General features: G+C 42.7%; 1 protein-coding gene across 4 annotated transcripts in view; it reads left to right on the top strand.

The window, feature by feature from the left end:
* The window catches only part of Phka2 (phosphorylase kinase regulatory subunit alpha 2), an 89978-nt gene that overhangs the window by 66413 nt on the left and 10432 nt on the right, over window positions 1-13133 (top strand). For all 4 annotated transcript variants that reach the window (XM_026784856.1, XM_026784855.1, XM_026784854.1 and 1 more), the window contains exons 21-27: window positions 6890-6978; window positions 8356-8489; window positions 9189-9345; window positions 10068-10147; window positions 10347-10425; window positions 10526-10655; window positions 11225-11326. In XM_026784856.1, the coding sequence (XP_026640657.1) occupies window positions 6890-6978; window positions 8356-8489; window positions 9189-9345; window positions 10068-10147; window positions 10347-10425; window positions 10526-10655; window positions 11225-11326 (771 nt within the window). The remainder of the gene's footprint in view (window positions 1-6889; window positions 6979-8355; window positions 8490-9188; window positions 9346-10067; window positions 10148-10346; window positions 10426-10525; window positions 10656-11224; window positions 11327-13133) is intronic.

The following is a 13133-nucleotide window of genomic DNA, read 5'->3' as shown; positions in this document are numbered from 1 at the left end:
GTGGCCACTTTTTTAAAGGGAGAGAGACCACGCCCCAATGGGCTGGTATCTCAGCGGCTATAGGCTGGAGGAGCGGAAGGACCTCCCGCAACACCCCTTCCCCAACCTTCTATTTCACTGTGACCACTTTCAGTTCTTCTACATGTTTCTTCTGGAATTTCCGTATCTCCATATTTCTAAAATAATGTATTTACTTCTGTCCTTTGAGTTGTCATTTTAACCTATAATGTTATAGTGTACGATCAAGATTTTGTTGTCTTAAATTACCACTTCCCTACTTTGTTTCCTAACCTACAAAGGAACTTGTCTAAAAATTTAGTTCAATCAGTCTTCACACTTTACAGGATATGTGCAGATAGTATTCTTAACCGAACATTATAGTGCACTATGATTACAGTCCTGTTTTTACTTTATGGTTTATTTGAAATGAACATTGTCCTTTCTTGTTTGCTTATCTTCTAAGTCTTCCAATGTCCTCATAATAAAATTTCTACAAAGCAAGTTATATTAATGAATCTCTAGAGTCTTTCTTGGTCTACAGAAAGTCTTCTTTCTGGACCAGCTGTGCTATAGGCCTGCTACCTTGACTTGCTTTTTGGGTTAGCATTCCTGTTTTCTATACCTCAATTATCTCTCTTGGCAAAAGATAATTTGGTGAAGGACATCCACTAGCCATTTTAGAAACGACAGGTAGTGGGTAACATTGAGACTTTACAGGTCTGAAAATGCTTGCAGATATTTTATATCCACTTGGCCGCTTGTCTAAATGGAGAATCTAGATTAAAAATACATTTTTCTTCAGATTTTTGAAATTATCATTTCATAGAAGTAGTTGGTGTATACGTGTATGTATGTGTATTTGTATGTGCGTGCATGTGTGAAGGCTGACAGTCCAACCTTGGCTCTTCCTCCACAAGGATGCTTGCCACCTTTTATATCTATTTTGTTCTGTGTTTTTGAGATAGGGTTTCTCACTGGCCTAGGGCTCACTGATTAGGCTAGGCTGGCTGGTCGGCAAGCCTTAGGAATCTTTCTGTCTCCACCTGCAAAGGATACGTGCATGTAGCCATGTCCAGCTCTCTCTGTAGGTATGGGAGCTCAGGTTCACATACCTGGACTGCAGGCACTTTCCTGATGGAGTGCTGTTCAGTTCCTTGTTATATTCTTAGTATCAGCCTCAGATGTGGACTCCACAGCCTGCAGATAAATAAAGGAGAACCTTAGAATGTGTCACATAAACGGAGAAGAAGGTTCTCTTCGGGTAATGTTTACTTTCTGGTATGTTCTCACTTGACTTTTCCAAAATTTTGTCGTAAGCATACAGTTATTTTTCTGTGAACTCTTTATTAACCACACTGAATTTTAGTTACATTTATTTTTTATTTGGTGTGGGTATGGGCACACATATGGAGGTCAGAGGGCAGCTTGTAAGAATTGGTTCTCCTTCTGTCATATGGGATCCCAGGATTGAGCTCAGTTTATGAGGCTGGGCAGTAAGCAATTTCACCCACAGAGTCATCTCAATGACCTATGTATAACTAATTTTGTAAGTAGAGAAAAGTAAGGAAATAAACATAAAGCACATCTTTTAGTCACCACAATTTAATCATTTGTTTTTGAAGGTCTAATATGATCACATCATTTTCTCTTTCCTTCCTCCATACCCTCCTGTATATCCCTCCTTACTCTTTGAAATCATGATCTCCTTTTTAATCAATTGTTGTTGTGTGCATGTATGTACATGTCCCAGAAAGCAACACCCTCAGTTCCAGTAACATTCCCAATTAGTCCCTTTCTTACTCCTAGGCAGTCATTAATCTGTCTCCATATTTTGTTAATTTTAGATCCATAGAATAAACTGATGCATACCATATACGGTTTTTCATGATTGGCTTCTTATATATACATATATATTTCTAAATATAACCTGTATAATGTTACTTGTATGTACATTTTTAGGGCTAGCCATTTGGAATTGGATAACCAATTGGTATACTCTTCCCTGGAGAAGACTATTTCTAGCTCTCAGCATTCTTTAGTTGACTGTATTTTTTTGTTTTGGTTTGGTTTGCCTTTTTGTATGTATATGTGTGTACGACTGAGAACTCATGGGCTTTCTTCTGTCTACTTTTGTTGTGAAATATTATTTTAAGATGTGTTACATTTGCTTATGCTGCAGAATATTTATTTGATGATGAAAAGATATGGTGCCTTCTTTTATGTTGCATTTGTTTAACTCTGAAGCTGTATTACTTTGCCTGTCTAAAACACCGGATTGGTGTAATGTAAAGCTGAACAGACAATAGCTAGGCAGGAGAAAGGATAGGCAGGGCTTACAGGAAGAGAGAATAAATAGGAGGAGAAATCTAGGAAGAGAAGATTGAGGAGAAAGAAAAGGAGAAGGAGAGGAGGACTCCAGGGCTAGCCACCCAACTGCACAGCAGGCCACAGAATAAGAAGTAAAGAAAGGTATATAGAATAGAGATAAAACCCCAGAGGGAAAAGGTAGATGGGATAATTTTATTAAGAAAAGCTGGCTAGAAATAAGCCAAGCTAAGGCCGGGCATTCATAAGAAAGAATAAGTCTCTCTGTGTGTAATTACTTGGAAGCTGAGTGGTGGGCCCCCCAAAGAGTAAGCGTTACAAAAAAACAACAACATTTTATTGATAAATAAAATCTTGGGATTCACTCACGCAGAGGCAGGCAGATCTCTGTGAGTATGAGGCCAGCCTGGTCTACAAGAACTAGTTCCAGGACAGGCTCCAAAGCTACTGGGAAACCCTGTAATGAAAAACCAAAATAAATAAATAAAAAAAAACCCTCAGGGTTCAGATATCACAGTTAGAACAACTGATCACAGAAGCAGCAGAGAAATGACCAGTGACCCCCCCCCCACTCTCTCTCTCTGTCTCCTGCCTTGATCTAAAAAAGCTGAGACTCTTTCTAGGCCTCACCCTACCACTTCCTATGTCTCTCTATATGTTCTTGGTCCTCCAAAACTTTTATGACTAATTTTGGTCAGCTAGTAGCTAACTTCATCCTCTGATTCAAGGTAAACTTTATTGATAGTCTCAGGAGTGTCAAAGTACAATGAAAATATCTCACAACATTTATATGTAACTTGTGTTTTTTTTCTATGGTATGCCATGGTGATTTTCTTCTCTGGTCTTTTCTATTTGGTGTACTTGTATGGGTGTGTCTTTTCTTAGTTTGGGGAAGTTGTCTTCTGGACCTTGAAAATCTGGTGTATGCCATTGACTTTGGATTCTTCTCCCTCATCTATACCTATAATTCAAAGGTTGGTCTTTTCATGGTATCCCACATTTCCTGTACTTTTCCCTGTGTGTGTGTTTTAATTCATGTTCCTTTTTATTTTTGGTTTCAAGCCTCTACTTTTCTTCAAGTCCTGATACTCAATCTTCTTTTTGTTTTTTTTTTTGGGGGGGGGTTTTGGGTTTTTTTTTTTTTTTGGTTTTTCGAGACAGGGTTTCTCTGTGGTTTTGGAGTCTCAATCTTCTGTTTGATTCATTCTACTTGGAAGGCTTTCCTTTGAGTTTTCTAGTTAAATTGTTGAGGTTTTCAATTCCATCTTCATTTCAGCTTAAGTCCTCCTCAGTGTTTGTCTTCTTACTGGACTCCATTCCCAAGTCCTGAATTGTTTTCACCTTTTCTAGCAGCCTTATGTTTGTTTTTTTCTTGTACCTTGCTTAGGCATTTAGTCTCTTTAATTTCATTTAGCAGTTTGTGTGTGTTTTCTTCAAACTCCTTGTCAAAGTTTATGGATCCTTTAAATTCTGTGTACTAGAATTCATCTAAGGAACTCTCATTGGCAGAAAATTCTATAGGACTTGTAAGCTTCAGAAAGAAGGTACTAGTATGAGCGATCTCTCTCTCTCTCTCACACACACACACACACACACACACAGAGAGAGAGAGAGAGAGGGAGGGAGGGAGGGAGGGAGGGAGGGAGGAAATGAACTTGTAGAGTTCTTTTGTTAGTTCTAAGTCTGATATGGATAGGACAGCTCAGGATAGAAAAAAAGGTGTCTTGGTGAGATGGGCCTAGAGATTGGAAATGGCTTGGGTGGAATGAAGTCAGATGGATAAGTGGCATGGCAGTGGCCTTTGTGTGTGGAGGTAGGCAGGGCCCATCCTGTGGGAAACTGAGAGATAGAATGTGGTGCAGGCTGGGGTGGCCAGGCTAGGCTGGGACACTGGGTATGGGACCTGAGTTAGGTCTGGTGGGGTAAGAAGGTGGGTGCATGAGGGAGAGACTCACCAGGCTAGAACCTGGAGAAAGATGTGGAGATATGGCTAGGTGAAGAGGGTCCTATATTGATTTTTTATTTCAAATATTAGCTGATTTTAGAGACTTTTAAGATCTTCTGTTGAGAGGTTCTGAAATTTTAATTGTATGTCTTAACCTGGGGATGTCTTCATCTGCTGTATTGGATATTCAGTGGACCTTCTGATCTGAAAATTTATGGTTTTCAATTCTGTCAACTTTTTCTAAAAACTTTTCATCTCCTTTATATTATCCCTGTCCTTTCTTCCATATATTTTTATTAATTTCTTGGAGAAGTTTTCATAATTTCTATTTTCCATATTCCTAATCTGTTCTGAGCACAATTAGCTCAACTTTTTGTCCCTCCCTTCAATTGATTTTTTTCATTTTTGCTATTGTTTTAATTTTCATCTTCCAAATTCCATCTGCTCTTGTTTCATACATGTTTTAATATAATTTCTTATTATTCTAAAAACATTAGAGATGGACATTTTACCTTATTGTTTACACTTTCTTCTCCCTGAGTGGTTCCCATTTCCAGGATATCTTTTCCTTTGAGTAAAGGTTTCTACTTCTCACTGTGGCGTTCCTCCTACAGCACAGGGTGTACAGCCACTACTGTAGGAAACCCTCCAAGCAGGTGGAACTTGTGGCCTCGGCCTGTGAAGTGTAGGTGATTCTTCAGAGGTACTCTACTGTCTCCCGCTCACTGTTCTACTGGAAGGGCAGAGAACTGTTCTCTAAGGAAGGAACTCAGGCCTTCAGATATGTTAGTCTGTGCCCAGGCATCCTGCCTCTTTGCCTCTCTTTGGAGAGTCCTCTAGCCTTCTGTCCTCCCGAAAGGGGCAGACACCATGCCTTGTGCAGAAAAGCAGAACATCTAGGATTCTCACAGCATCTCACACACTGTCTCTTCAGTTTTTTTATTTTTATTCCCTTGAATTCCATACCTGTCCCAGAAGTACCCAGGACAGCAAACCTTAGACCTTAGAAACCAAAGGTTTCTCTGAAGGTAGATCTGACTGGTTCATTTATTTCCTATTGTATTCTTGAAGTTTGTTGACCTGTATTTTCTTTTTCCTTTTTAAATAATCTTTATTTCTTCTTCTCTCATATATTATGTCCCAACCACAGTTTCCCCTCCCTCCACTCTTCCAAGTTCCTCCCACCTTCCCTCCCCCAGATCAACGCCATTTTTCTTCAGAAAAGGGCAGGCCTCTCAGAGTTAAAGCTGAACATGCATAACAAGTTTCAGTAAGACTCGACACATACCCTCATATTAAGGCTGGAGGAGGCAGCCTAGCAGAAGGGAAAAGGGTCCCAAGAGCAGGGAAAAGAGTCAGAGACAGCCCCTGCTCCCACTGTTAGGAGTCCCACACAAACACCAAACTGCCATCACCCTAACATATATGCAGGCCCCGTGTTTTCTAAATCACTTGTCTTTCAACCTTTGTCTTCGCTATTTCTGAAAATGCTATTATTGTCTTTTCTGTTTTTAACCGATTCTTGACGATTTGTCCTTTTTTTGGGGGGGGGGGTCTTAGATGTTTTTGTTCAGTGGTTGTTTTGTTTTTTTGGTGACAGTATCTTGTTGTGTGGTACAGACTGGCCATGAACTCAGCTGACTTTGAATTTGTAGTCCTCTACAGACTGCTGGGATTACAGATGTGAACCATTGAGCTTGCTTTAAGAATCCTTTTGAATATGCGTTAGTGAGGGAGCTAGGAATATGGCTCCGTGGGTAAAGGACTCACTGAGCAAGCATGAGGATCTGAGTTCATCTGTCCAGCAGCCGTGTAAAATCCAGGCATAGCAATGCACATCTGTAACTCCAGCACTGCAGCTGTGGCAGTGGGGAGTGGGGGTCGGGAGGCCAATCCCTGGAGCTGAATGAATGAACTACAGGTTCAGTGAAGAGATGCTATCTCAAAACATAATGTGGAAAGAAACAGAGGAAGGAACCTAACGCAAAGCCCTGGCTTCCGCATGGATGTGCACAACACAGAAAATACACATGAGCTATTTGTTAGTTTTTTGAGTTATAGTATAGCCTGAAAGACAGAGACATCATACTGAAGGACTACAGATAATAAAAACATCCAGAGATGATAAAAAATGAAATCCAGAGCAACCAGCAGCGCTAGAATTAAACTGAGCAGGAAGCCCAGACACCTCGATCATGAAACTCTGTGACCTTGGGCAAATGTTCCACCTTCTCTAGGTCTCAGTTTTACCATCTAGAAAGTAAAAGAGAGAAGTGGGGGGCTGGAGAGATGACTCAACAGTTTAGAGCACTGGCTGTTCTTCCAGAGGTCCCGAGTTCAATCCAACAACCACATGGTGACTCACAACCATCGCTGGTGGGATTTGGTGCCCTCTTCTAGCATAAAATCATATATGTGGATAGAGCACACATATAATAAATAAATAGGAAGCCAGATGTGGTGAGACAAGCCTTCAAAAGAGATGGGGAGGGAGGAGTGAAGTCAAGCATCACCTCTTTTAAATCTGTTTGCAGGCCTAAAATGCCCCATACCTACCAAAAGAAGGGCTTTGTCATTCTCCTTCCTCACAAGCGCTTTCTTCATTGTTTTCTCTTCCAGTTTTTCCAATGGTTTTGCCAACTAAAGTTCTAAGTGGACACCGTAAGTCACTGAATCTTGTTGACTCCCCTCAGCCACTCCTAAAGAAGGTAAAGTGTTCTGAATTGTTTTGTTTTGTTTTAACGTAATACTTGATAATACCAGCTTAGTCCCAATAACTGTCTCAAATGGTGACACTTTAAGAGCTTACTTCTTTATACCCAGAGTTTCACAATTGAGACAATCTGCGTGATGCTGTGAATCTACGCACGTAGTTGTCTGGAATGCAGTTTGCATCATTGCATGCTCTGAGTTTGGTGCATACCTTTGCGTTTTGCCTGGAGGAAAAGGCCTCTTACTGCCTCTCTGCCTGTTCTTCAGAACACAGGAAGTAATAGAAGAAGTACACTTAATTGCCTTCCTTATCTCATCTGAGCCAGCCAGAGCTCAGAACAGAGCATGGGACTTTATTACTTCATTACTCACACCCTTTGGTCTGGTTTTTGAAAACAAGGTCTGGTTTTGGCCCAGGCTGCTCTTGAATTCACAGTCCTCTTTCACTGGCCTGTCAAGTACCGTTATAAATGTGCACCCCTACAACTGCTCCTTCATACTCTTAATGTAATGAGATTCTTAAAAACCATGACGTCGTGGGGTGTTGGGCCTTTTTTTTACTGTTTTATTCATACAGATTTCCTGATTTTGTCCCATATGAATCAAAATATCCAATGTCTATTGGAGAATATTTTAATCTCACCTCATTTTTTAGGTAGTTTTAAACAAGTACTTTTTTTTATTCTAAAAGATATTTCATTGAAAGCTTGCTGTGCTAGCATTGACTATAATTCCAGCGCCAAGAAGGCAGAGGCAGAAGACTGCAAATTTTCAGTCAACTTGAGTACATAGCAGGTTCTAGAGAAGCCTGGGCTACATGATGAGAGCTTATTCAAGAAAACGAACCAATATGTTCTTTTAACGTATAACATATATACAGAAAAGCGCACTCACCAGTAGAGTGCCGTGAACTGCCACTGAGTCAGTATGCTCTTGTGCCTCCTCCTAGTTAACCCCATCCTATAGTCCCAAGATAACTGCTGGGGCCTGTGGGTGTGACTCAGTGGTAGACTGTTTGTTTCTCTTGCAAGGTCCTGGGTTCCATTCCCAGGTCGTAGTGGAGAGAAGCACGGCTCTTAAGATCTGTAACAGTAGAAGTTGTTTTTTTTTTTTGGTTTTGAGTTTTGCATAAATGAAACTGATATGTGTTTTAATCTGTTCAGTCTAGTCCCTTGCAAGTGCTGACTGACATAGGTCACTATTGAGGATCATAAAGGCCTGTAAATAACATAGTACAAAAGATTTCCTGAAAAAAAAAATGAAGCCTAGCATAGTGCTAGCATTCAAAAGCAAGGTTGGTGTTGCACTTTATGGTCATCTAAAAGTTCCCATTATCAACTCCTTTCCCTCCATTTTGGCTTTTATGTGGCCAGACTCCTGACTATGACTACCAGTGGCCCAGAGATGACCATGGTGAAATGGACTGTGAGAAGCTAGTTGGGCAGCTGAAAGACTGCTCAAACCTCCAGGACCAAGCAGACATTCTGTACATTCTCTATGTGATAAAGTAAGTGCCTTAATGCCTTTGGGCTACTATACCCCATCAGCTGCCAGCATAAAGAACAGAAGCGTATCTCATAGTATACCGAGTACAGTGTCTGGTGATGCCTACTTCCTCATGGATGGTGCCTTTCCACCCTTCCTCACATGGTGGAAGGGAGGCACAGCAAGTCTCTGGGAACTCTCATAATCTGATGGATTACGAGGATCTTTCTTCATGGTCTACTTACTTTCCAAAAGCTCTACCTGCCAATACCATAACTCTGAGGTTAGCATTTTCGTATGGGGATTTGAGGGGGACACAAGCATCCAAGGTATAGCAGTAAGTTTATGGAGTTCACCATGATGAACTTAGTTTTCCATAATTCATTTTCCTGATCTGTTGGCATTGCAGCAGTGCCAGGCCATGATCACATTCACCCAAATTACCTAGGATCATCACACACGAGACTTCTATCCCTTTCTCTGTTTCTTGATGCTGGCCTTCCAGAAGTCTGGGTGAAACCAGGATACCATAGTGATGTGTGAACACTAGGCTTTTGTTTCAAAAGACATGGCATAGAAATGTTTGCTTAGCCTGAACTGTCTTGGTGAGGCTCAGAGTTACTTAAAATGTCCAAATATTGGCAAAATTCACAGCAGTCCATGTTTTAAAACAGCCTTGACAGTATGACCTTTATCTTTGTATTTTTCTGCCCCCTTTCAGGGGTCCCAGCTGGGATACCAATCTGTCTGGACAGCGTGGAGTCACTGTTCACAGTCTTCTCAGCGAGCTCTATGGAAAAGCTGGCCTAAACCAAGAATGGAGTTTGGTCCGCTACATTTCAGGCCTGCTCAGGAAGAAAGTGGAGGTCCTGGCTGAGGTCAGAATCTGCGTGCGTGCTGGTTGTCCATTTATTCTCTCTAGCCCTATGTTTCCTTCTTCTGGTCTTCTAGTTGTAGAAGCTCAAGGCAAGTGCCTCTTGTCACTAAAGGAACTCAGGGAACCTAAGCCAGCACCGGACAGGCCCTCTCCTGACTTCACTGCTCTAGGAGAGGAGAGAAGAAGGAATTTTCAAGCTGATTAGTTTGTTTCTTTCTTCACCACAGAAAGCAATCACATGAAACAAAGTCCTTATTTCTACATGTCAGAGTACAGTAATCATTAGTGTTTATATCCCAGAGGCCCTACAAAATCCAGAACCACTTCCTGTGGCTTTAAGCAAGTGTTCTTAAGATGCTAATCATTGTTACATATGAATACTGAGGATTTTGTAAGCTTAGAACACAGTGTGGCTAGTAACTCTAATCTTTGCTCTCTGAAGCCTCATCCCTGCCTCGTCCAAATAGCAGGGAGTCCAGAGTGTCTGCTCTAGTGGATGGACCAGGCCTGGGGCCATACCTGGGAGACACAAAGATTACAGGAATCTAGCCTATGTGGGTTGCTAAGACAGGGTTTTAGGTTTGAATTTCTCTGAAGGGCAATATGGATAATGAAGTTCATAAAGGCAAATTTCTGGTGCTGGTGGCACTTAACTGTCTCAGTTAGTTTTGCTAAGTTTATATTCCTTTGTACACCTCTCCCTCCCCCATAAAAAATGCGCAGGCCTGTGCAGATCTGCTGTCCCACCAGAAGCAGCTTACAGTCGGCCTGCCCCCTGAGCCCCGGGAGAAGACCATCTCCACGTGAGTCCTTGCTGGAGGTGCTCCCCAATCTGTAGAGGAACACAAAGAGAGCATTGCAGTTGGGGAGCGGTGGCAGCGGCTTTTGGAAGATACTCTGTCACATGGGTGCTTGTAGTATAGAAAGCAGGGAACTTAAAGTGAGAGCAAGGTGGCCCTGCTCTGAGGCACCCATTTTGTGTGACCTGCTGCTCTTTCCTAGACCTCTTCCCCCAGAGGAGCTCACAAAACTCATCTACGAGGCCAGTGGACAGGACATCAGCATTGCTGTCCTCACACAGGTCAGATGCTGATATAAGAAGGGCCTGCTGGGCCACAGCCTAACTCAGGGTGCCCGTAGGCCTCTCAGATTCCCTGAAGCCCTCTTCCCATCTGCACCAGGAGATCGTGGTTTACCTGGCCATGTATGTCCGGGCCCAGCCTAGCCTCTTTGCAGAGATGCTCAGACTCCGAATTGGATTGATCATCCAGGTGATGGCCACAGAGTTGGCTCGGAGCTTGAACTGCTCAGGTAAATTGTCATGGCTTGCCAACCCTTCCATCTCAGCCCTACCTCAAGGCCTTTCTGTGCAGAGAGCCACACTCAGGCGCTTCTAAATAGACTTCCACTCTGGGTGATCTTAGGCTGTCCCAGGTTCCTTTGTGAGAGGTGGTTCCTGTCAGGCCACATAGCACAACAACGTTCCTCACTGGGGTTGGCAAAGCAGCTGCCATGTTTTCCTGAGAACCTTTGCTGTACCTGACAGCTAAGCTCCAGTGATAGCCTCACTGTAAGATGTCACCCTCTACTTCCTAGCACCTTCACTGAGAGAAATAAAGATAAACATCATTTGCAAACCACATCCCAGCAGCAGGGATCAGTTCGGTGGGAAAAATTCTATGTCTAGGAGTTAAATGCATCTGTACTGACCTAAACAGAGGTGTTTGTATTTCCCAAGGATTAATGTTTGTCAGGCTTGCAGCACCAGTGAAGGAGTCATGAGCAAGGAGACCCACCAGTACCTTCTATATCACCCTCTCCCACCCGAACTACCCACTACCAGCCCATGTCTGGGCCCCTTATAAGATGTTTGCTTCTAGGAGAAGAAGCCTCAGAGAGTTTGATGAACCTCAGCCCCTTTGACATGAAGAACCTCCTGCATCATATTCTGAGTGGGAAGGAGTTCGGTGTGGAGAGAAGCGGTGAGTGAGTGCTCTGAGGCCTTCATGGGGACCCACATACAGATCAGCACCAGCGTCAACGGTTCCCCTATAAGGAAGGGATGTGTGCTTCCTCTTTCAGTGGGATGGACTGGGGCGTGGCCGCAGGGTTCCTGCCTGTAGGGCCAGGGAGCGCCCTCAAAGGGTTGCATTCCTTTGTAGGTTATAGCGGTATGTGAGCTGAGCGAACTGCACACCTTTGTACCCTGCATCTCCTGCATCCCTAAGTGTCAGGATCACACCTCTGCCCTTACAAGATACCCCCTGTGGCCTGGCTTTTGGTTTGCATCATCAAAGCGTTTGTAGCCAAGGGGTAGAAGGCAATGCTGGATGACCCATGGGGGCCAGTGCACTCACTGCAGCCCAGTGTTACTCATTTAGTTTTTAGCCATCTTGGAAATCTGCTCGCAGTGCTAAGAAATCTAATCACCCAAGTCCTGGTGTGCTTCTTGTTCCCAAATGTTCCCTAATTATAATTGAAGCAATTATCATTTCTCCTCATAAAAAAGCTAAATGATTTGCAGACACATTGGTGAATTTATTTCATCAAGCCAAAGAAACACACTGTGGGCTATCATTCTTTTTATTTAATAAGAAGGACACTGGGTACTTTGTATTTTTCCTAAGTGTATGCCAGCTTCAGACAAAGCCGCATGGGGCAATCAGCTGTCTATTCGTGGTTTTCTGCTTTCTGGGGACGAGGACTTGTGATCCGTACCCAGAAGTAATTTACAGTTATTTCAGGTACACAATCCTTGAAATGTAAATGGAAAGGATAAATAGTTAATGTGTTCGGTTCCTCATAGTAGGTCATTAAATGTAAAGCTATATAGATGCTTGCAAAACCAATAACTGAGGAATGTCATTTGAATGTCATAACGTGTCTCATCGTAAATAAGGACAGAAGACATGTTATCTTTTTTAAACGTAACATTTCTTCTTTATCTTGTAACTTGTCTTAGTTAGGGTTTCTATTGCTGTGAAGAGACACCATGACCATGGCAACTCTTATAAAAGGAACACATTTAATTGAGGTGGCAGCTTACAGCTCAGAAGTCCAGTCCATTATCATCCTGGTGGGAAGCATGGCGGTGAGCAGGCGGACAGAAATGGTGCTGACTACATCTTGATCAGAAGGCAACTGGAAGTGGACTCAGACACTGAGCCAAACTTAAGCATATGAAATCTCAAAGCTCGCCCCCACAGTGACACACTGACTCCAACAAGGCCACACTTATTCCAACAAGACCACACCTCCTAATAGTGCCACTCCCTATGAGCTTATGGGGACCAATTACATTCAAACTAACACATAACTGTTCAGTTTTTATAAGCTAGGAAGCCAAAATTCTGACTAAATCCTAAAATTCTGTTTCCAAGAAACACTTTCCCTCAAACACAGTGGAGCTTCTCACACCCCATTTGGCTTCTGTTTTCCATTTCTTTGGTGCCCCTCCTCCTGCTTGACCCATCTTTGGGTTCCCTAGAAAATGACCTTTGTGGTGGGTCTACAAAAGGAACAGTAGAATGGGAGAGTATTGTGTGCAGATGCCCACAGGGGCCCCTATCAGGAGATCTTCCTGTGGCACCACAAAGACTGTTTAGGCTTTATCCTGAAGATAGATTTAGACCCAGGAGGATTCCAAGGGAACAGTAATAGGATCACATTTGCCTTTCAGAATAATCCCTTATGACCATTGTCTTAGAGACCAGAGAGAGGGAGAGGGAGAGGGAGAGGGAGGGAGGGAGGGAGAGAGAGAGAGAGAGAGAGAGAGAGAGAGAGAGAGAG

This window comes from Microtus ochrogaster, chromosome X (genome assembly GCF_000317375.1).
Source record: "Microtus ochrogaster isolate Prairie Vole_2 chromosome X, MicOch1.0, whole genome shotgun sequence".
NCBI lineage: Eukaryota > Metazoa > Chordata > Mammalia > Rodentia > Cricetidae > Microtus > Microtus ochrogaster.
This window is presented reverse-complemented; position numbering and strand designations above follow the sequence as displayed.